Here is a 22,537-nt window from a genome sequence, read left to right on the forward strand (position 1 = left end):
GAATCAATATGTTGTACGTCTGAAACTAATATAACATTGCATGTTAATTATAGTTCAATTTTTTAAAAAGATGGAGAAAACAGGGTAATATAACGTGAAGTGCTATAATAAATAGGATGTCCAGGAAGGGTTCTGAGAAGCTACCGTTTGAGCTGAGATCTAAATGATAAGAGGCAGTTTCTTAAATCATCTCTGAGACACAGCAACAGGAATGTATAGACCTGATTTGGGTCCTGATTCAAACAAACTATAAAATAAATGACATTGATGAGACAATTGGAAATTTGAACACTGACTAGGTGTATGATGTTAAAGAATTGCTTTTTAGGTTTGATAAATGCACTGTGGTTATGTCATTTTTAATGATCCTTTTAGAAAAATACTAAAATATTAAAGATGAAATTATGTCTGGCATATTCTTCAAAATAATTTGGTGAAAAATAATATAGGAGGTAGGGGAAAGAGGATGGGGAGTATAGACAAAACAGCATTGACCATATGTTCATTTTTTAAGGTAGTTGATGGTACAGGGGAATTCATTATACTATTCTGACTACTTTTTATGTATTTAATTTTTCCATAATAACATTTTTTACATTTTTTTTAGGGTTTTTATTTATCTTTGAGAGAGAGAGACAGAGCATGAGCAGGGGAGGGACAGAAAGAGGGAGACAGAATCTGAAGCAGGCTCCAGGCTCCGAGCTGTCAGCACAGGGCCCGACGCAGGGCTCAAACTCACACACTGCCACATCATGACCTGAGCCAAAGTCAGACACTCAACCGACTGAGCAACCCAGACACCCCCATGATAACATTTTTTAAAAACTAAAACTAGAGGTTCCTGGATGGCTCAGTTGGCTAAGTGTCCAACTCTTGATTTTGGCTGAAGTCATGATCTCGTGCTCATGGGGTTGAGCCCTGCGTCGAGCTGTGCACTGACAGTGCAAAATCTGCCTGGGTTTCTCTCTCTCTCTCTCTATCTCTCTCTGCCCCTTCCCTGCTTGCGCGTGCTCTCTCTCTCAAACTAAATAAATAAACATTAAAAAATAATAATAACTAAATACTCCCCTGAAGTTTCTCTGACTTGATCTGTAAGAGTGAGTAATTGCAAATTTATAAAACTGTGGAGAGGATGAAATCAGATATTTAAAGCACCAGGTACATACCGGCTGCTCAACCGACAGCAGCTCTTGCTTCCTCTCACCCCCATCCCAGTCTTTGTGAGTCAACTTTGGAGGGTAAGAAGCCATCTGAGTAACTTTTGAAACCATGTAAGGTAACACAGATTAACTGTTTTGTAAAGATATGTAGAGGACATTAAAGGATATAACATGAACTCATGTTTAGGATTCACTTGGCAAACTGATTAAGAAAACCCCTGACATTCCACCTTTTTCAGACAGTTATTTTCAAGCTTCCATTTTCTTAGGAAATCTTCAGGGTGCTTGATAAAATTTCAGAGTCCTGGGCACTGTCCCACAAATTGGCATTTTTAGGAAGCATCCCAAAGAATTCTGCAGGTAGTCTTTGAAATACAGTGGAAACAGTGTTGTTAGGGTCTCAAGTGCCTCCAGACAACATTGGTAGACCAAAAATAGTCCTTAGGGCAGTGAGTCTTTTCTTGCCAGTAACATTGTGGATCTCATGGAAAAATCAACGGAGCATAATCTCATAGGATTCTGTGACCATGGAAGCAAAAGAAGTAGATAGATCCTTCTAATGTGAAGAACAATCCTAGTTGCCTGTTAATGTCATCAAGGATGAATATTTGTACTCCCAAGAGAAAATTAGGGGACTAGCGCTTAACTCAGTTACTGGGGCTTGTGGAAGCCGAGAAAGGCTTCCTCAAATGTGATCTTTCCCCCAGAAGCTAGGAGTCTATGAGATAAGAACCTATCACTCCCACCACCACGATTACCACCACCACTGGTCAGCTATCTCTATCATGTTCCCTCAACCATTGTGCTTTCGAGGATGAATACTGCAGAACAAAACAAGAAAGGTGTTAATGGTGACCATTTGGGATGGAATCCTTTACTTCTCCAGGAATTTTACCTACTCTTTTCAAGATGGTTGGGAGGAGGACCCGTACACCTGCTTCAGTTTAGAGAAGTGAGCTGGTGGTTCACAGACTGTCTGAACAGCAACATGTCCATAGCATATGTTCAAGTGTGCTACAATCCTTAAATGGAAACTCTTCTGGATACAGAAAACACCAGAATTGTTTGCACTAACTTGAATAGAAAAGAATTCTACTGCTCCATAAGGTATCTATAGATTTATTGGGGGGCATTAAGCCTCAAGTGACCTCTTTTTTAAAAAATTGTAATTCAACCCTGAAAGTAATGGAGAGAATCAGGGTAGGGCAATACCTTTAGCTCCCAGTACCTCTCATCTTAAAGCATTTTGGAAAAATCTCTTTAACCATTCACTCAACAAAGTTGTACATGCCACTTTTTCTTACTCCAGTGACTGAAAAGATTGAAAAATTCAACTCTTATGTCAAGCACCTCCACCTGTAACTTTTAAAAACTCGTCAAAAGGGGCGCCTGGGTGGCTGTCCGTTAAGCATCTGACTTCGGTTCAGGTCACGATCTCACGGGCCCCTGGTTCAAGCCCCCATCGGGCTCTGTGCTGGCAGCTCAGAGCCTGGATCCTGCTTCAGATTCTGTGCCTCTCTCTCTGCCCCTCCCCCGCTCACACTCTGTCTCTCTAAAAAGTAAATAAACATTAAAAAAAAAAAACTTTCGAAAGATTCTTATTGCTCAGGAAAGGGGGGGAAATCTAATATAGGATGCTGCTGTCCTACTCTGACACAGAGCAGTCCCACTGGCCTTCTGTCCTCTCTCCAACAGACCAGGCTCCTGGGGCCCAGTTTGCCTCCCAAGTTCACCATCCAACCACTCCCCCAACCTGCACCCCAACATATTTTCTCTTCCCCATAACGGGTTTTCCCTTTTGTCTTCTAGTTATGCACCCGTTCATACTTCCCTTGTCCCTCCCTTGGGGAAATCTCTCTTATCTAAATAAAGGCTTTCAAAGGACTATCTACCCTTCTTCCTAGCAATTATCAGTCCCAATTTTACCTTTTGCGGGGGGGGGGGGGGGGGGGCAGGGGGGCTGTGTCTCTCTACAAACTGCAAGCTCCTTCAGGACAGAAACCGCATCCAGGTTTGCTCACCGCAGGCCCTAGCCCTGTTCCCCACACATAGTAAACGTTCAATACATTTGTAGGATGACTTAAATAAATGTATTTGTACCTCTGCTTTCTCCTTTTTCCTCTAGCCCTGCTACTACTAAAAACAAAAACAGCGATTCTCACAGACTCCCAAGAGATCGGATTTGTATTTAAATTTGTATTTGTTTGTAGTGGGTCCTGCTGCTCCTAATCTCTGGAGGTGGGTCTCAACAGAACCCTAGTTGTGTCGCAAATTGGGGAGCCAAGTGCAGACGTTCTAACTAGCCTTATTTCTCCTACTGCAAAGCAAGGGAGAAGAGAGAAAAGGGTGCGCTTTAAAGATCACATTTAAATGATGATCCTCCAAGGACATCCCCCCATGCCTCCCAAAGCACGGCGGCTACTCCCGCTCTTTTATCCTCCAAGAATCTGGGAGGCTGCGGAATCCGCGACGAAGGCTTCGGAGTGGAGCTCCCCCGAGCCTGAGGGGAATATGGGCATGGAACCGAGGCGAGGACTGAACGCCGGCGACCGCGGCGAGCCGCACGGCAGCAAAGCAGGGAAGGTGGCTGCATGCCCGAACGCCCCCAGCCTGGCGCGCCCCCCGCGCCCCCGCGCGGGCGCGAGTTGCCGGCGGAAGTGCTGCGTCGTGCACTTCCGGGTGTTGTCTGGCAGCCGCCGCCGCCGCCGCCGCCGCCGCCGCGCGTCTCGGATCTCCCGGCCGCCGCTACCGCCGCCGCCGCCGCCGCCGCCGCCTCAGATCCTGGAGCCAGGAGCGACGTCACCGCCATGGCCGGCATCAAAGGTGGGCCTGGGGCGCAGGGCGCCGGAGGTCTGGGTGGCCGCCCGAGGGGGGGGAGGGGGTCCCACGCGGCCCCCGCCTGCCGCCTTCCCGGCCCCGGCGCGCGCCGCGGGGTCCCCGCGCTGGCGGCCGCCCCCCGGCCCCTGGACCCCCGCCTCCGCCCTCGCAGCCCCGTAGCAGAGCTGGGCGCGGCGCCCTCCGGGAAAGGCCGGCGGGCGCGGCGGCTTCACCGTCGGCGCCCGCTTTCTGCTGATCTCGGCAGCCTCTGTCCCACCCATCGGCCCCCGTACAAAGAATGAAGTGGTCCGCGGTCTGCGAGAGTCCCGCAGCGCCTCGGGCCATCCCACACGTTTTGCAGGAGTTTGCATCCGCGAGAGAGGCGAGCGGAGAGTGGTTTTGAGGGGGATGAGGCCGCTAGAGATGCCAGTTACGTGAAATCAGTGTCATTTGCCGTTTAAAGGCACAAGTGCGATCTTGGGGTGCTGAGCCGAACCGAGTCCCTCCGGAAAGCCTTGGAAGGACTTGGGGACGGTTCTTTCCGGAGCCTTGGGCAGCATATCCACTCTCAGGACCTGTGCTCGAAGCTTCACAGACTCCAAAAGCTGATGCGTTTTGATTGTGTTTTGTTTTTCCGATAGTGTTAGACCGTATGAGCGACCCCGAGGTGCTCCTGTTCTCCACAAGTTGCACGTTGAGGCTTTTACATTTCAAAGTTTCAGTTGGTTTTTTTTTTTAATAAAATAGTTTAAAACTTCATGGAAAATTACTGGTTTATTCGTATATTTCCTTTAGAAATAAGGAAGGTTGCAATCTTTCCAGTTGTTTGGTAATTTTGTCAGTGTGATTAGAAATACCATTGACAACGTTTTCAACTTTTTGACCACGAATTACGTTGGTTTCCTGACCTGCGAATTGTAGAAGGGGCAGGCATGCAGGAAATGAAGAACTTTGATAGTGTTTTTTTCTGCATAATTTATTTCCTTCAGGACAACTTTTATTGAACTGCTTTCCCAGAGTCACATTCTTACTCTTTCTGGTGTATTTTTAATGTCTGAGAACATTTCATTTCCGATATAAAACTTGGTAATTTGAGCAACAAAGATAATTTTTCGATCTGTTTTTTGAACTGTAATAGACCTTTTTGAATCCTTGTATGGAAAGGCATTTAGGGTAGAATGCTGTGGTTTTAAGGATGTGGCCAGTTTCCTAGTTCTTCCCCATTTCCTCAGTGTCATAAACGTAGGGAGTCTCTGTTGTAGGAAAATAACTGTAATTTCCTTCTCCGAATCTAGGAAAATGTTAATCAGGTGAAAGTGCCACAGATGGAATTGTACTTACACTTTTGGTTTCAATAAGATTTTTTGATTGTTATGATTGTTTATCAGGATATTTTCTTTCTGTTGGGCTATCTTTATATTAAGCAGGAGTGTTGCTATCATTGGAGACCATTACTTTTTTTTTTTTTTCTTCAACGTTTATTTATTTTTGGGACAGAGAGAGACAGAGCATGAACGGGGGAGGGGCAGAGAGAGAGGGAGACACAGAATCGGAAACAGGCTCCAGGCTCTGAGCCATCAGCCCAGAGCCTGACGCGGGGCTCAAACCCACGGACCGCGAGATCGTGACCTGGCTGAAGTCGGACGCTTTAACCGACTGCGCCACCCAGGCGCTCCGATTTCTTAAGCCATATTATTCGGTTATGTATTAGATTTTTCTAGCAACTCCCAGGTTAGGGAACTGGTCCCTGCTACTCTAATTTCTTTGTAATCACAGAATCAGCACCCTGTCTCAAGAGGGTTTAAATAATTGGACTGTTCCATCATCCCTAGCCTAGAGGCTTTGGGAGTAGAAACTAGACTCACCTAAGTTTTGCCCTCCAAATGTTTCATCACTCATTTACAGTATAAATTCTTTCCTTATTGATGTGTCATCTGGGGCATCCATTTATACACAAATGATGAAATTTATGTATAAATCAGCCTAGTTGCTGATTTCATAAGATTGGAGAAACTTCACAAGTTTTGAGAACACTTTTGAGTAATTTATTTAAGCCCATTGTTTTTGTTTTATTATAGCCAGTATGACTGGGCAGTGAGATGTCACATGAAATTTTTTGATACTCGAATCTTACCTTGTTTTCATTTTCTATTTATTTAAAAGAAATCTTTCATTAACTTTCTAAGAGTGTACTCAAAAAAATTTAGACTTCCTTTTTTGATAAGAACATAAATAATTGTTCTTTGTCATAAAAGAGTTACCCCCCAGAGACCATCAAGTAGTAAAGCTACTTGCCTTTTGGCCAAGATTACCATAAACCAGTATGCTTTTTGAGGTTTTTCTGCCTGATTTAAATTTTTTTTCAGTCTCCTTTCTCTTGTCAGAGGGCAGATCTTGCTTATGTGCAGTTCTGCCTCCTCTTTCTCATTTGTTTCAATATGAGAAACAAGATCTTCAAACTTAGAAAATTTTATGTCACAGGTTGCATGTAACAGTGATCATTTCTGGGTGGGGAAAGTTACTTTCCACTTAATTTTGTTCTGGCTATATGAATTGCTATTGTAAAAATACTATAAATGAACATATATGACTCTTAAAATTCTTTTTTTATTCTGCTGAAATTCACACACAACAGTTGAATCACAAAAATGAATAAATCAATGTCAGCTGAATAGGAGCCTAAGGGTCTATTTATAAAGAATGGTAGATTTAGTGTATGGGCTTTGTGACATCTGCTTTGTCTCTTTAGTGACCCTTGTTTTCCTCCAGGATTCTAAATTATATTCTGGATAAATAAGTTGTTACTATATAGTATTTATAGTGGTGAATTTAGCTGTTGGGCAACTACATTGAAAAAGTGGAGATGGTTCCCTGAAACTCATGTGACGCTGTATGTTAATTATACTGGAATTAAAATTTATTTAAAAATGGAGATGGTTTTTACTTTTTTAGCATGCCTTATAACAAATATCTTTAGTGTTCTGAGAATTATTTGCATTTTAGATCTAATCCAGTTCTCATAAAAGAAAGAACTGACATTCAGATATTATTATGTAGGCAGTAAATGGCTAGTAGGGTCTAGGGACCCATTGTCTTCTGACTTTCAGTTATGTGCTGTTTTTACTCTGGTGTGATCTTCCCCTCCTCTTCCCTTTTGTCCTTTTCTCTCTTTTTTTCCCCTTGGTTTCCTTTTATGCATTCTACAAATATTTATTATTCAGTGTTGAGAGCTGGGGTGTGAGCATCAACAACAGAAAAACTCTTTCCCTGCTGTGGTGGCGCTAACAGCTTGCAAGGAAAGACAGATACAAATTGATATAAAATTATAGCTGTGATAACTGAGCAAAGGGGATGTGTACAGGGCAAGAGAGCCTCTGCACATGCATGGCGCTCTGCCTGGAACGCTCCCCCCAGAAATCCTCATGATTCAGTTCCCCCGTTCATACAAATCTCTGCTCAGATGTCACCTCATCAGCGATGCCTTTCCAGGCCACTGTGTCTCGAAAAGCGCTCCACCTTCTTACTCTACCTGGTTTCTTTCATAGCACTTGACATTCATTTGCTTACTTTTGGTTTTTTACCATTTTGTTCTCCTGTTAGAATGTAAGCTTCATGGAGCAAGAGCTTTGATTTTTTTTTTTTCATTGCCTTATCTCTAGTATCAAGAACAGTGTGTGACACACGTTAGGTGCTCAGTAGATATTTGTTGAATGAATGAATGAATGAATGAATGAATATGATAAGGGGAATTGGTCAAGTCAGGAGGTTTGGAATAACTTCACCGAGAAAGAAACGATTGAGCTGAGATCTTAAGGACATAGACGAGTTCACTTGGAGGAAAGAGGAAGGGGATGGAACCAGAATACAAGCTTCATGAGTGTGGAAGGGCCTTGTCTGGTTTATTTACATAAATAATCTCCAGCACCTGTTACATAGTTGGTTTGCAGTAAATATTTCTTGAATGAAATGAATGAATGAAAACGTATCTGAGGTAGAAGGACAATAGGTACAAGGGCCCTGTGGGGGAAGGAGCCTGCTGATTGCCAGGAGAGGAAAGGCCAGTGTCATTGACGTGCAGAGTACAAGGGCTAATAGCCTGGTGTGAGTGTGTCAGGAGAGTAAGCAGGGCCAGATTTTGAGGACCTATTTTGAATTGAACAAAACAAATGACAAACTCAATATTTTCCTCACAGTTTACATTTCACTCCATTGTAAATTTGAGGTTCCTCACTTGCTATAAAATAAAAGTGCAGGTTTTTTTCTTTTCTTTTTTCTGTAATTGAAAATATAATGGTATTATGGACTAAGTAAATGTGTTCAGGTTTTACATGACCTGCATCGGTGATCTAAGGGAAAACTAAATCTGCCGACCTACCATGTTAAGTGGATGTCCTTGATTATGACCATTTTATTTATTTATTTTTTAATGTTTATTTATTTATTTTGAGAAAGAGAAAGGGAGAGAGAGTCTCAAGCAGGCTCTCTGCACTGTCAGCGCAGAACTGACATGGGGCTCAGTCTCACAAAACATGAGCTGAAATCAAGAGCCAGACGCTTAACTGACTGAGCCACCCAGGCACCCCAATTATTACCATTTTAATTCAGAGAAAGCTGTCAGTAGTACTGGGCAGCATTTAACCCCTTTACTGTTAATTTTGGTTTATATATGTTAGCTTTTGTCCTGGTAACTTTTAGGCCTTCTACAACTCTTTTGGATTTTAATGTTTCTGTTAAGGTTAATAGACTGCATTAAAAATAAAAAACGCCTAAGTTATTCTTTTAGCCAGTGCAGTTGCAGAAATATAGGTTATATAGAACTCAAAATAAATTGATCATTTATATCTTTGCTTAATTCTAAGCCACTAATAAACTGCCTATTCAAGAAAGTTGTTTCTACTCACTAATATATGGTAAAAAAAAGTTATAAAACACATCGCTTTGTGTGTGTGTGTGTGTGTGTGTTTAATTTTGGAAACTGTGTTTCACCTATAGAATGTGTCTGTAGCTTGTGATATCTTAAAAAGTGATACCAGAGAAGGCTTGTACCCATTATCCTGCACATTTTGTAACATGTAGGAAATTAGGGGAGGAAACCCAGCTATAGTTTTGTAAACTATGTAACATTTTAAAAAATTTTTTAGGGTTTTTATTTATCTTTGAGTGAGAGAGACAGAGCATGAGCAGGGGAGGGACAGAAAGAGGGAGACAGAATCTGAAGCAGGCTTCAGGCTCCGAGCTGTCAGCACAGGGCCCGACGCAGGGCTCAAACTCACACACTGCCACATCATGACCTGAGCCGAAGTCACTCACTCAATCGACTGAGCCACCCAGACACCCCCATGATAACATTTTTTACAAACTAAAACTAGAGGTTCCTGGATGGCTCAGTTGGCTAAGTGTCCAACTCTTGATTTTGGCTGAAGTCATGATCTCGTGCTCATGGGGTTGAGCCCTGCGTCGAGCTGTGCACTGACAGTGCAAAATCTGCCTGGGATTCTCTCTCTCTCTCTGCCCCTTCCCTGCTTGCACGTGCTCTCTCTCTCTCTCAAATAAATAAACATTAACAAAAAAATAATAATAACTAAATACTCCCCTGAAATTTCTCTGACTTGATCTGTAAGAGTGAGTAATTGCAAATTTATAAAACTGTGGAGAGGATGAAATCAGATATTTAAAGCACCAGGTACATACCGGCTGCTCAACCGACAGCAGCTCTCTCCCTCTCACCCCCATCCCAGTCTTTGTGAGTCAACTTTGGAGGGTAAGAAGCCATCTGAATAACTTTTGAAGCCATGTAAGGTAACACAGATTAACTGTTTTGTAAAGATATGTAGAGGACATTAAAGGATATAACATGAACTCATGTTTAGGATTCGCTTGGCAAACTGATTAAGAAAACCCCTGACATTCCACCTTTTTCAGACAGTTATTTTCAAGCTTTCATTTTCTTAGGAAATCTTCAGGGTGCTTGATAAAATTTCAGAGTCCTGGGCTCTGGCCCACAAATTGGCATTTTTAGGAAGCATCCCAAAGAATTCTGCAGGTAGTCTTTGAAATACAGTGGAAACTGGGGCGCCTGGGTGGCGCAGTCAGTTAAGCGTCTGACTTCAGCCAGGTCACGATCTCGTGGTCCGTGAGTTCGAGCCCCGCGTCAGGCTCTGGGCTGATGGCTCAGAGCCTGGAGCCTGTTTCCGATTCTGTGTCTCCCTCTCTCTCTGCCCCTCCCCCGTTCATGCTCTGTCTCTCTCTGTCCCAAAAATAAATAAATGTTGAAATACAGTGGAAACAGTGTTATGGTCTCAAGTGCCTCCAGACACATGGGTAGACCAAAATTAGTTGACTAAAATTATTAACTACGAGTATCCTTGGATGCTTTTTTCTTACTAGTTTTGAGCACAGTGAGGGTGCATGTGCAAGAAGCAGGAGCTGATCATGAGAGACTTTCCCATTTGATAAGGTTTCTAAGGTCTAGTAAAGCTGAGAAAGCAGAGTTTCTCCACATCCTGTTTTTCAAACTGTAATGATCTGTGGAGTAAATATAACACTAATGACTGGAAGAGCATTGATCTGGGAGGCTAGGATATTCATTAGAATTGGAAACAGTGGGGCACCTGGGTGGCAGGCTGTTAAGCATTCGACTTCGGCTCAGGTCATGATCTCATGGTTCGCGGGTTTGAGACCCTGCGTCCGGCTCTCTGCTGACAGCTCAGAGCCTGGAGCCTGCTTCAGATTTTGTCTCCCTCTCTCTCTGCTCCTTCCCTGCTTACGCTCTGTCTCTCTTTCTCTCAAAAATAAATTTAAAAAAAGAAAAGAAAGAAGAAATGGAGACAGTAATGAGGGAATGTGGTGGTGTGCCCACAATAGGTCAGGGCCTTGAAAATCAGTGTTGCTTTATGTTGCTTTGAAGATGACCCCAAAAAACTTATTTTGAAATTATGGATAACTTACACTTTTGAAAATAACTCACTTTTTTTTTAGTGTTTATTTCGAGAGAGTGTGCATGCACACAGGAGTATGAGTGGGGGAGGGGCAGAGGGAGAGAATTCAGCCCACGTGGAGCTCGATCTCATAAACCATGAGATCATGATCCGAGGATGCTTAACCAACTGACCACCCAGGCACCTTTGAAGATAAATCACTTTTAATGCATTCGTTTTTTGTGTTTTGCTTTTTGCTTCTGGGATCACAGGTAATGTTCAGATTGCTAATATTAATAAAAATAATATTAATTTAATATAATTAATATGTGTATTTGATTCTTTATTTACTTTGCAGCTTTGATTAGTTTATCCTTTGGAGGAGCAATTGGGCTGATGTTTTTGATGCTTGGATGTGCCCTTCCAATATACAAGTATGTAAAATTTTTGTCTTTTTTAGTGTTTTAGGGTAAATTTTTTCTACTTTTAAAGCTTTAAATTTTTTTTTTAAATGAAAGCTTCTACTGTAGAAGTAATCCTAAGAAATGTTCATTTACCAAGGACAAATCTTTTTAAAAGTGCAAAAATCACTTTTTGGTTATTGCACTTCTGCTCAGTTTTGAGCATCTCTTAATAAAATTAAAGACAAGAAAATTTAAAATATCTTTTCAGCAAAAAAATACCAGAAGCAGGGTCGAGAGACAGTTGACTAAGAAAATAAAGTCATGTAAGCAATTATTTTCCATAGGATAGAAAGAACTTTTAAAAATTAATAGGATAGATTAGTAAGAAAAATAAAACTAAATAGAAAAATCAACAATAAATATGAAAAAAGAACTGCCTGTTACTAATAAGCGCATGAAAATATACTCAGCCTCTCTCAAAATTAAATGAAATCCTTTGGTGAAGGTAAAAGCTGGGGCAAACAGGCACTGTCGTGTATGAGAAGGGAGAGGTATAGCTTCATGTAGTCTGTCATCTTGGAAGCCAGTTTCCTTGTAGCTCTTGAAGTCTATATATTCCTTGAACTAGCCCTTCCACTTAGAATTTCTCATACAGGTCTCCTGGCAGATGTTTACAAAGGTATGTGTAGTGAGGGGAGAGTATGGATGTTCATGACAATCTTGTCTGTAATAACAAAAAAACCTGGAAGTATCCTAAAGGCCTGTCAAAAGAGAAATGGTTAGATTATAATATGTCCATCAATGGAAATAGTAGGCAATCTTAAAAACAATGAGGAGGAGCCAAGAGCTGTGAGTGCTGATATATAAAGGTGTTCAAGGTACATTGTTAAATGAAAAAGTGCAATGATTCATATTGTTAAAATTTATCCGTGTGGAAATATGAAAGGATCCACAAGAAGGTTGTTAGGAGAGCAAGAGAGAGAAAGTAGGGAGACATGGGCAGCTTGGAGTTTTCACTTTTTGTGCTTTTTTTTTTTTTAATTGACTTTTTATGTTGAAATGATTATGTATTATCAAGAAGTTGCAACAAAATAGTACAGAGAGGTCCCCTGTATCCTTCACACAGGCTTCCCCCAGTGGCTGTCGTACATAACTGTAGTTGTATTATCCAAACCAGGAAATTACACTGGCACAGTACAATAGCTAGACTGTTGATTCAAAGCCATCTATTTTCTATATTCTAACTTAAAGTCTTCAATATTACTTTCAGCTCATTTTCTACATTTTTATTTCAGTATTTTGGGAGTTCATAGTGACCTAACGAGAGTTTAGGGATGTTCCAGCTTTACCCTGAGAAGGCTGTCATTCATCAAGAAGTCAAGGGCATGAATCTTGAATTTTAAAAATTACTGTTACTATTTATATTTTCCATATGCCTCTTTATTTATAGCCTAAAATAAGAAAAATAATTTTGGGCCTTGATTCCAACTGCTATAATTTATAAAGCATTTTTTTAACATAAGGAATATTTAATCATTGTGTTATAATTCACTTTAGGAATACTATGATTCTAATTATTACTATTTTCAGTGTTCAGGTTATTGTTTATTTTTAAACTATGTCTTGTTTTGAACCTTGCAATATTTCTTTGGTCTTTATTTTTTAAAAGCGTATGTTATGTGTAGGAAAATGACATAGATAGCAAAAACTACATTAACTTATTTTTTTTTTCTAGCCAATACTGGCCTCTCTTTGTTCTGTTTTTTTACATCCTTTCACCTATTCCATACTGCATAGCAAGAAGATTAGTGGATGATACAGATGCTATGAGTAATGCTTGTAAGGAACTTGCCATATTTCTTACAACAGGCATTGTTGTCTCAGCTTTTGGGCTCCCTATTGTATTTGCCAGAGCACATCTGGTAAGTGTATATATTTTTCTATGAACGATTTTACATCAGACTAGGTTAAAATTGTCTCAGGAAAAAGGATAGAGATAATCTTACTTTTGTTGTTAACTGATAAAAATGATATTGGAGAAGGCCGCCTGGGTGTCTCGGTCGGGTAAGCGTCCCAACTCTTGATCTCAGCTCAGGTGTTGATCTCAGGGTCATGAGTCAGGCCCCACATTAGGTGCCACGCTGGGTGTGAACCCTACTTTTAAAAAAAGAGGAAGAATGATACTGAAGAGCATGGCTGGGGTCTGCGGCAACAGTTAGCTTACCAGTTCTTCACTCTCAGAAGTGGGCACATCCTCTCACCCAGTGCTTAACAACCACAGGCCGCCCTCTGTAACTGTTTAAAGGCCTGAGGAGATAGTGTGTTCTTTGCATGGGAAAGTGTGAAAGAGGAGAAGGGCCTGAGCTCTGTATACCTGGTCTTTCCTCCCAGACTCACCAGTCAGATTCACTCCCCCATCTCTGGGGACTTAGAGATGCCAGGGACTGACCACCCTTCCACATGGAGGGGGCGATTACTCCCCCTCCTCCTTTAAAAGAATGTACATGGGTGTGTTTTCGTTTCCGGTACTTTAAATTTAATCTGCTGTCTAGATAAGATTTTAGATTCACTGAAGAAGAGTTGGAGCAAATTTCTTCATGAGCATTAAGTTGTAGAAGTCTCTGCTGCCTCCTCAGAATCCAGAAGTCTAACTTTTGAATAATGATCATTTTCATGACTTCCTGTCTTTTTAAAGGAAGCAAATTAAAAACAGCAATATAGAAGGACCGTTAAGTGTTGAATAGAGTGAAAGTTACTATCACAGATCTTGCTTGTTTTTATATCATGATTGGCATAGAACTAGAATCTAGATTTGCTTTTCATTTTCTTTCTGTTTTTCCTGCATCTGTTAACTTAAGTGTTTATCTGTCTTATTTCTCTAGATTGAGTGGGGAGCTTGTGCACTTGTTCTCACAGGAAACACAGTCATATTTGCAACTATCCTGGGCTTTTTCTTGGTCTTTGGAAGCAATGATGACTTCAGCTGGCAGCAGTGGTGAAGGAACTACTGAACTATTGTCAAATGGACTTCTTGTCATTTGTCGGCCATCCGCGCGCACAGGAGATGGGGCAGGGATGCTGAGTGGCACAGCAAGCCTCTTGGGGGTGTTCTCAGTGCTCCCCTCTCACTTTTATTGTAAGCATACTATTTTCACAGAGACTTGCTGAAGGATTAAAAGGATTTTCTCTTTTGGAAAAGCTTGACTGATTTCACACTTATCTCTAGTATGCTTTCTGTGGTGTCCTGCTGAATTTGAGTATTTATGTGTCCCTGTTTAGTTATTTTTTTTTTAATCAACATGCAATGTTAAGCATTTTTAAAATGTAATAACCATTTGCATTGGTTAGGAATTAGATTTCTGCTGGCTATTACTGGGCTAAAGGACATCTTTTGTCTTAAAATTATTTAACCTCCATTGCAAAAAGTTTAAAAAAAAAGTTTTCAATCAGTCAGGATGACGTCACTCCCAATTTTATGCAGACCATTGGCATACCTTATAGACTGTACACTCAGTACGCATATAGCTGCATTTATACCTCAGAGGGGCCAAGTATTAATGCCCATGCCCTCCGTAAAGGTTGCTGGTTTTGCCAGTAAGCAGGTGTTTTGTGGATTGAAAATTATTTTACGGAATTGCCACAAAGGAGTGCTTTTCTTCTCAGTCGTTAGAGGAATTTATTGTTAAACTCAAAGGTAAGCGTGTAAAACCAGACTTTTGAGATGGTTTTTATTTGTCTATTATAGGTAGAGTGAGTTGCGTTATGGGAAGAAACGATGTTGAAATTCCATTTTTTTAATCCTCTTTCTATTTATAAGTGAAATGTTTGATCTTCTATCAGCCTTTTCATATTTTACTGTGGGTAAAGTGGAACATACTACTGATAAGGAAAAGTTGTAGTGTGCATCATTTAGACCAGAAAACCTTTCCCTGCTTCCTCCTTTTAACTTATTTTCTACGTTGTATATATTAAGTAAATTAACTTTCCAAATATAGTTTGATAACACTTTAAATTAGAGGTGTTGATCTCACCTGGAAAGTACTTGCTATGCTCTACATGCTGAGTGCCCTGCCCCGCAAGGCCTTGACATGATTAACAAGTGACTTGTTAGTCTTGCACATAAGTCATGCATTAACAATTTAAGATTTAGACCATGGTAATTGTAGTTCTTACTCTCTAAGGTTATATCATATGTAATTTAAAAATATTTAAGACAAGTTTCCTGTATACCTCTCAACTTTTTTGATTTTTATTTCATCATGATAGATCTGCTGTTTCCTTTTAAATGGCACTTATTGTGTGAATTAATGCAAGGTAGCCAAATCCAGCTGTATAGCAGCTTCAGACACAGAAGACCTGACCAAAAAGTTCCCAGTAACCAGGCATGATCAAATCGTTGTGGTCATTTGCATCTCAACAATTATCAGTACCTTTTGCAAGAGCTAGTAACGAAGATGTTCAAGTTGGTCCGACAGTATTTTGTTGGGATATTTGTGTGATTTTTCACTATACTTACATAAAAATTGTTTTGCCTTCAGACAAAACTGAGTGATCATGACAGCTTTTATATAAAATTTATTTCTGAAGAAAATGGGAACCCATTTTGGGTTTGTTCAGCTTTTTACTAAAGATTTACTAAAGATGCCTAAAGTCCACAGGTTTTATTGCCAGGCCCAGGTGGTGACTCTAGCTGTGAGATGGGAAGCAGAGTGAGGCTGTCCCGCCTCTACAGCAGGCTCAAGACGGCTTGCAGTGTTACAGTGATGTAGCCCTAAAGGGGATGGTACAGGCGTGCATGAATTAGCTGGCCATATAGTTGGGAACTCAGTGCGTGGGATCTACTTGATTTTTTTTTTGCAGGAAGTACACTCTCTGGCCGTTCCCGTTTTCTGTTCTAGAATATCAGTGCAGTGCACTGCGACTATTCTATTCACTTGGCCATAGACTCTTTCTCTAGCAGCCGCATATTTCTGTGTCCTGGTTGCGTTTGGCAGCGTCGTGTCTCTCGTTTTGCACACGAGCTTGACATAGTGCTGTCTGATCTCTAGGCTAGTTCTTTGAGCTGTGAATTTGCCATAGAACATGCACTGATACCGCATTGCCATTCTTCTACGGAAAGAAAACTTTTGATGATGAAACAATAAAGATTTTCAATATCTATGTTACTTTGTGGGTGTTTTTGAAATGCAAATATGCTGCACACTTCAGCTCCTGAAGTGTGTTACTCATTTTAATAATGCAATATATTAGTCATGAATGTTAGACTTGCAGAAGTTTCACTTCCAAAACAGAATTGAAACTGTAGTAGTAAATATTACAAGGAAGCCCTGTGATTTTGAGTTATAGATTGGTAGAAGTAGGTTGGGGAAGTAGAATTTTTAACTAGCCCTTTACAAAAAAGCCATAGAGGATTCTGTTGACCTGAAAAGACTGTTGATAATCAAAAGTCAAGGTTGTACCTGTTCTTAAATTTTCAGAACCTTTTTTATGACCGTATGTTTTATTGTGTATTTATTACCATTCATTATTGGAGCATTTGGCTTTTTGCAAACCTTTCAAATAGTTAAGGGCAAGAAATCTGTGTGGCATAGTGTGATTGGAGAAAAGTACTGTTCTCTTTTATCAAACGTGAATCTTGTCCCAAGTTGTCTTAATTATATAATCTCATTATATGTTTTAAAAAGTTTAAACCATAGTTTCTTAGTGTTTGCTCTAACATGATGGGGGGGTGGTGTTGTCAAGATGATCCATATTTCTAGAGGAGACTCTGGAACATTTACGTTGAATGTGACAAGATTCAGAAGTTTCAGGTCACTTTAAATCAGCACGTCAAATTTAACAAGCAGCCATGCAACATTACTGTTAAGTGATGTGTACGTTTTACAGCTCAGGATGCTTTATAATTTATAAAATAGGTGGGAAATTCAAAATCCTATTTCTTCCATTAAGCCTGTGTTATCCTTTCTCTTCGTGAAGATTAAGGAGCTCTTATTTTAATGCCTCCCAATTTTCTGGCACTCCCAGGGAAGAGAATACATCCTGTAAAATAAATATTCCAGATAACTGAAGCTTATCTCAAAAAGAACTGACAGTTTTATTTATTTTGGTGAAAGTATTAAATGGGTCATACACTCTTGTACTTCCTTAGAATATATTAAGGCATTTTGCGTTTTCCTTGGTAATTTAGGGTTGTCATAAATTATTTCCCCTTCTTTAAATGGCCCCAGACCCGTATTTTTCTAGAACTGTGTTTTTGCTGGCTTTTCTTACAACTGAGTCTGTGCCTAGCACTCCTTAACTTACTTTGTTTCTAGTTTTCTAAATCTGTAGTACATTAGGAAGAGTGGAAAGTTGCCAGGGAAGAAGAGTGAGGTAACCAGGTGGACTGAACCAATAATGTAACGTTTCTTTACACGGTACCTCAGTGGACCTAGCGAGGTGCTCCCACCTCTTATACAAAGGAAAGGCTGTGTGACGAGTCTTCTTCCTGTTGAAAAGGCTTTTTAAAAAACTGTAGCTGGTAAACTGTACACCAGACACGGGGGGTTGTGACAGAGAACACAGAGGTGTGACTTGCTGTGCCACAAGAGAAGCCTTCCAGTTCCACTTCCCGAACTTGAGGAGTTCCTTGTACTTGAGTAAGCCCCTAACTGATTTCTGAGAGCTTATATCTCTCTTCACCATTTGTTTTCAGTGGCAGAAAGTCTAGATATAAAGACAATTTTACAGTTCACTTTTACGGACGCTCTGTACTGTATATTTTACTTCCAGTCGCTTGAAGATTGTTTGAGTCCATCCTTGGGTTTAGGACCATGCCCTGCAGTCACAACAACTCAGATGTTGTTAAGCTTGTAAATTCCCATCAGAGGGAATAAAACCATCAAACTCCCAAGGTGTTTCCACAAGTCACAAGAAATTAAAACCATGTGACCATGAAACGTTCCTTTTTTGATTCTAGTTTCCTTGTTTGTATTCCTTGCGGTACTGACGGAAAAATCAGGAATTTTTGTTTTAGAAGCCAGTAGAATGGCTAATACTGTGAAAGAGGAAGTGTTGCAGTTCACAGCCATAGAAACCATCAAATAGAATAATATAGAATGAAACAGTATTTCCATATCTCTTTGTAAGAGCATTACTGTTTAACAATTTAGTTATCTTGATTTATAGTGTGGCATTTAATGTCACATGTATCTTTTTCTCTTTTGGCTGATCAGCGTATTCTGTAATATGTAAATACAGTTGTGACCTAGAAGTCAGCGAATTTGTATAGATTTGCAAACCTCCAAAATAGATATTTTCCTGAAAGCTGGATACACTTACATAGAACATTTGAGGATTGTCTCAAAGTGTTCACAGTTGGAAAACTCCCTAGATCTAAATGAAGATGGATGGATTTTAATTCACTTTTGTCATGGTCTAAATCATCAACTTCCAAAATATAGGTGAGAATCAGCTCCAATACCTAGTTAATGAGTATAGCAGTGAAGAAAAGGGTAGTAGTCTCCCAGGGATTAAAACAAAAACGGTTTTGAGCCATACTCCATGCTAGAAGTGACATTTGTCATTTACAAGCATAAATGGCTTAGTGATTCTGCTCACAATCCAGTGCTTTAAAAAGTGTTTTAAAAAAGATATTACTACAGAGGCTCCTGGCTGGCTTAGTTGGTAGATAACTGTGACTCTTGATCCCAAGGTTGTAAACTTTAGCCCATGTTGGGCATAGAGCCTACTTAAAAAATGTATACATATAGAGAGAGGGAGGGGGGACACACACACATACACACACGTGTGTGTGTTTCACAAAAACACCTTCCAGACACTTTAAAGTGTCCAGCTGATTAGGTAGAAATGGTCTATACTCCACCTTGGCTATGTCACTGAGACACTTATGCTGAAACTCTGTTAGGTTCAAGTTTTTTATCTAGAAAGGGTCTTTTTTTCCAATGGCAGTTTTATACTACAATGACAGCATTTAGGTAGTATTGGGGGATAGGAAAAAAATAGGAATACAGTCCCTCTTTGAACTAGTAATGTAGTTAGACACTCAAGAAGGTTTCAAAGGAAGCTGATTCCTATCCGATTCCTATACATGCCAAAAGGGAAGTATGGGGGTTCACAGGAGGAAAAGATTTGGGAAGCAAAAGGGAGGTAGAGGGTAATTTCCTGCTCTGCTTTGGCCCATCTTCTGCTGGCAGGCAGGGTATTGGCAAGATGAGCATTTCTCTGGAGCAGCATTGTGGTGTTGGCTCTTAAGTTTCCTGGGATTCAGGGGCAGCAGAAATCATGGCGGGCGCTTCTTGATTCTGACACCCTCACTCTGGATCCCAGATACAATGGAGATGTAAGAGGGGTGGAGATTTAATTTTAAAGTGATAACCAAGATTTGCTGATGAACTGTGTGGGAAAAAGAGAGGAGTCAAGGGTGACTAACAAGTTTTTGATAGTCCTGTCAGGGGATGGGGGGGGAAGTAGGGAGAGTCGAAAACAGCAAAGTCCGGACCGTACGTCCAAACTACTAGTTCGTCATACCCGTTTGTTACCTCGAAGTGACAGCACTTGCCTTGTTTCAAACCTTTACCAGACAAAACAGTACTATTGACGCTTGAACCTTGTAACTACAAACTCCTGAGGGTCGACATTGTGGCACGCGTCATGGCATAGCAGTTACACCGGGGGCTCTGGGGTACACCCAGCCCGTACTGCTAACTTGCTCTTGGACTAGATGTGCAACCATAAGTGAGTTATTTAATCTGTGTCTCAATCCCACAGCTGCAAAATGAGGATAAAAATAGTAGCTACCTCAAAGAGTGGCTGTGATGTTGAAATGTGATGTGCAGAGGGCTCACAGCTGATGTTAGGTACTGTTAGTTTCTTTCCAGTTCTCTGTACCGCTAAGCAGTTCCCTCTTACGTAAGTAGACAGACAAAAAAACATTTTAATAATCCAATCTTAATAGAGTATATTGCCAACAGGAGTCCCCCCCCCCCGTCAGCCTTATAATATCTCTTGGAAATTCTCTACCTACCTGGTTTCCAGGCATTCACTGCAGTAGTTCGAGGTAATCATGAAGACCTGTTGGCTATCTAATAAACACTGCAGGGTGCTCTGACATGTGCCTCCAGTGGGTTAAGTGTCTGTGATCCTCCTTACCCCCACCCCTGCACCAAACCTGGAAAATGACACACTTTTTTTTTTAAGAACCGGAAGCTACATTGCCAAACTTGAAACAAGAAGGGAAGAGTTTAGGTGGATCTGAAACTAAGAAATCCTGAGAGAATGAAAACGTGATCAAATTGAAGAAGAAACCGCAGCCTGAAACGCAGGCGGCAAGCACAAGGGAAGATACCGCATAAAATATGGGAGCCATGCCAAGGAGGCCTTCATCGCAAGTGGAGGCGGCCAGAGGCAGGAGGGGGCTCGGGCAACTTCCTGAGGGATCCCCGAGGGCGCTGCGGTGGGAGCAGCCAAGCCAGCAGATCGTTAAGCATCTCTGCATACACTCCCGTCCCCAGCTCACACCTTCCCGTCTGGGGAGGAGGATGTGTTTCCTGAAGTAGCGGAAATGGAAACACCCGAGTCCAGGAGACCAGTCACCAAGGAACCCTACTCAGTTGCACATCTTTTTTTATCCCTTACTCGCTGGAAACATGCCTCTCCCTTTAGTCAGGCTGCACGAGCAGGAGCAGCTGATGGTTTAGCTCAGGGGTTCTCAGTAGCAAAGATGAGTTCCCAGGCAGGGAAAAACCAAACAGTTCAGGAGTACCGACTGGAAGAAAACAAACTGACAGAATTTACCAGCGAGGAAACGTAACAAAAAGAAGCTCCAGGGTTCCATTTTGAGAATTGAAACCATCCAAAAGACCATACCAAGTGGTGTACAAAATCAGGCTGATGAAATTACGTTACAGAACATTTTACATTTTTTGCACCCAAGTCCAATTAGATTACCCAAGACCACTATTTTGCTTTTCCTCAGAGGCTCTACCTCATATCACACCAGATTTGATTCAGAGACACATAGTATAACTTACTATAGATGAACCTCTTACTATAGATGAACCTTTCCCCACAGCATATTCTCCCTGTGACATCCTGTCCTATGACAATGAACCTGAAACCTGCTGTCTGCTTGGATGGGAAGGAAGGCAAAAGCTATAGTTGGTATCACACATCTTACATGATGATTTGGATTCCCACCTGAAATATTGCATAGCCCACTATAGGCATTTATTAATTCCACAGACATTTTTGGAATCAGACGCCAGGACTACAAAATAAAAATACAAGGTGAGATGAGAACAAATAAAAGATTCTTGGAGGCCCGTACTACATTATATCTACTGAGTAGCTGTGTGACTTCCCTACAAAGGGAAGGGAGGATAGGAATGCTTTACAAAAAAAAATGGTGTTGGGGCACCTGGCTGGCTCAGTCAGTAGAGCGTGTGACTCTTGATCTTGGAGTTGTGCATTTGAGCCCCAGGTTGAGTATAGAGATTACTTAAAAAAAAAAAAAAAAAGGAAAAGAAAGAAAATGGTGATCGATCTTGGTCTAGGACAGTAATGAACCATTCCAGCCCCCAACCTGTGTGACAGTTAATGTTCTTATTTTCATGTTTGTCTTCCAAAGTATTTCTGGGAATCCCGGGAATGCTTACATGTTATGTGTAACATGCTTGTACCTCAGCCAAACTCTGGCACTGGACTGACTTCCACTTCTCTGCAGCCACCTTTTACCATTTTCTAACTACTTTTCCTCTTCTCCCTATAGCCTGCACCCAACCATGGATAAGACCCTCTCTCTTGATCCTGCAAAGCACGTCTAAAATCAGGGTAGGGGCGCCTGGGTAGCTGAGTCCGTTAAGCATCCTACTTCGGCTCAGGTCATGATCTTGCTGTTTGTGAGTTTGAGCCCCAAGTCGCACTCTGTGCTAACAGCTCGGAGCCTGGAGCCTGCTGCAGATTCTGTGTCTCCCTCTCTCTCTCTGCCTCTCTCTCTCTCTCTCTCTCTGTCTCTCAAAAATAAACATTTTAAAAAAACCTTAAAGATAAAAATAAAATCAGGTTATAACTTTAAACAAATCATTTACCAAAGACCTAAGGAAAAGAGAGAAATTACTACACAACCCTCACCGCCCTCCAAAAAAACAAAAACAAAACTGAATGTTGTATTCACTGTCTTCTACAATCTTGGCCATGCGCTTGCCTCAAGTCTCTAGCTCTGACTGTGCCAGGTTGCAGG

General features: G+C 41.1%; 1 protein-coding gene across 1 annotated transcript; it reads left to right on the top strand.

The window, feature by feature from the left end:
• Positions 1–3,860: 3,860 nt before the first annotated feature.
• LEPROTL1 (leptin receptor overlapping transcript like 1) lies at positions 3,861–16,463 on the top strand. Its single transcript, XM_030312274.1, has 4 exons — positions 3,861–3,983; positions 11,253–11,328; positions 13,034–13,220; positions 14,181–16,463. The coding sequence occupies exons 1-4, from the start codon at positions 3,968–3,970 to the stop codon at positions 14,295–14,297; spliced, it is 396 nt and encodes a 131-aa protein (XP_030168134.1). The 5' UTR covers positions 3,861–3,967; the 3' UTR covers positions 14,298–16,463.
• The last annotated feature ends 6,074 nt before the right edge of the window (positions 16,464–22,537 follow it).

The sequence above is a fragment of the Lynx canadensis genome, chromosome B1 (genome assembly GCF_007474595.2).
Source record: "Lynx canadensis isolate LIC74 chromosome B1, mLynCan4.pri.v2, whole genome shotgun sequence".
In the NCBI taxonomy this organism is placed as follows: domain Eukaryota; kingdom Metazoa; phylum Chordata; class Mammalia; order Carnivora; family Felidae; genus Lynx; species Lynx canadensis.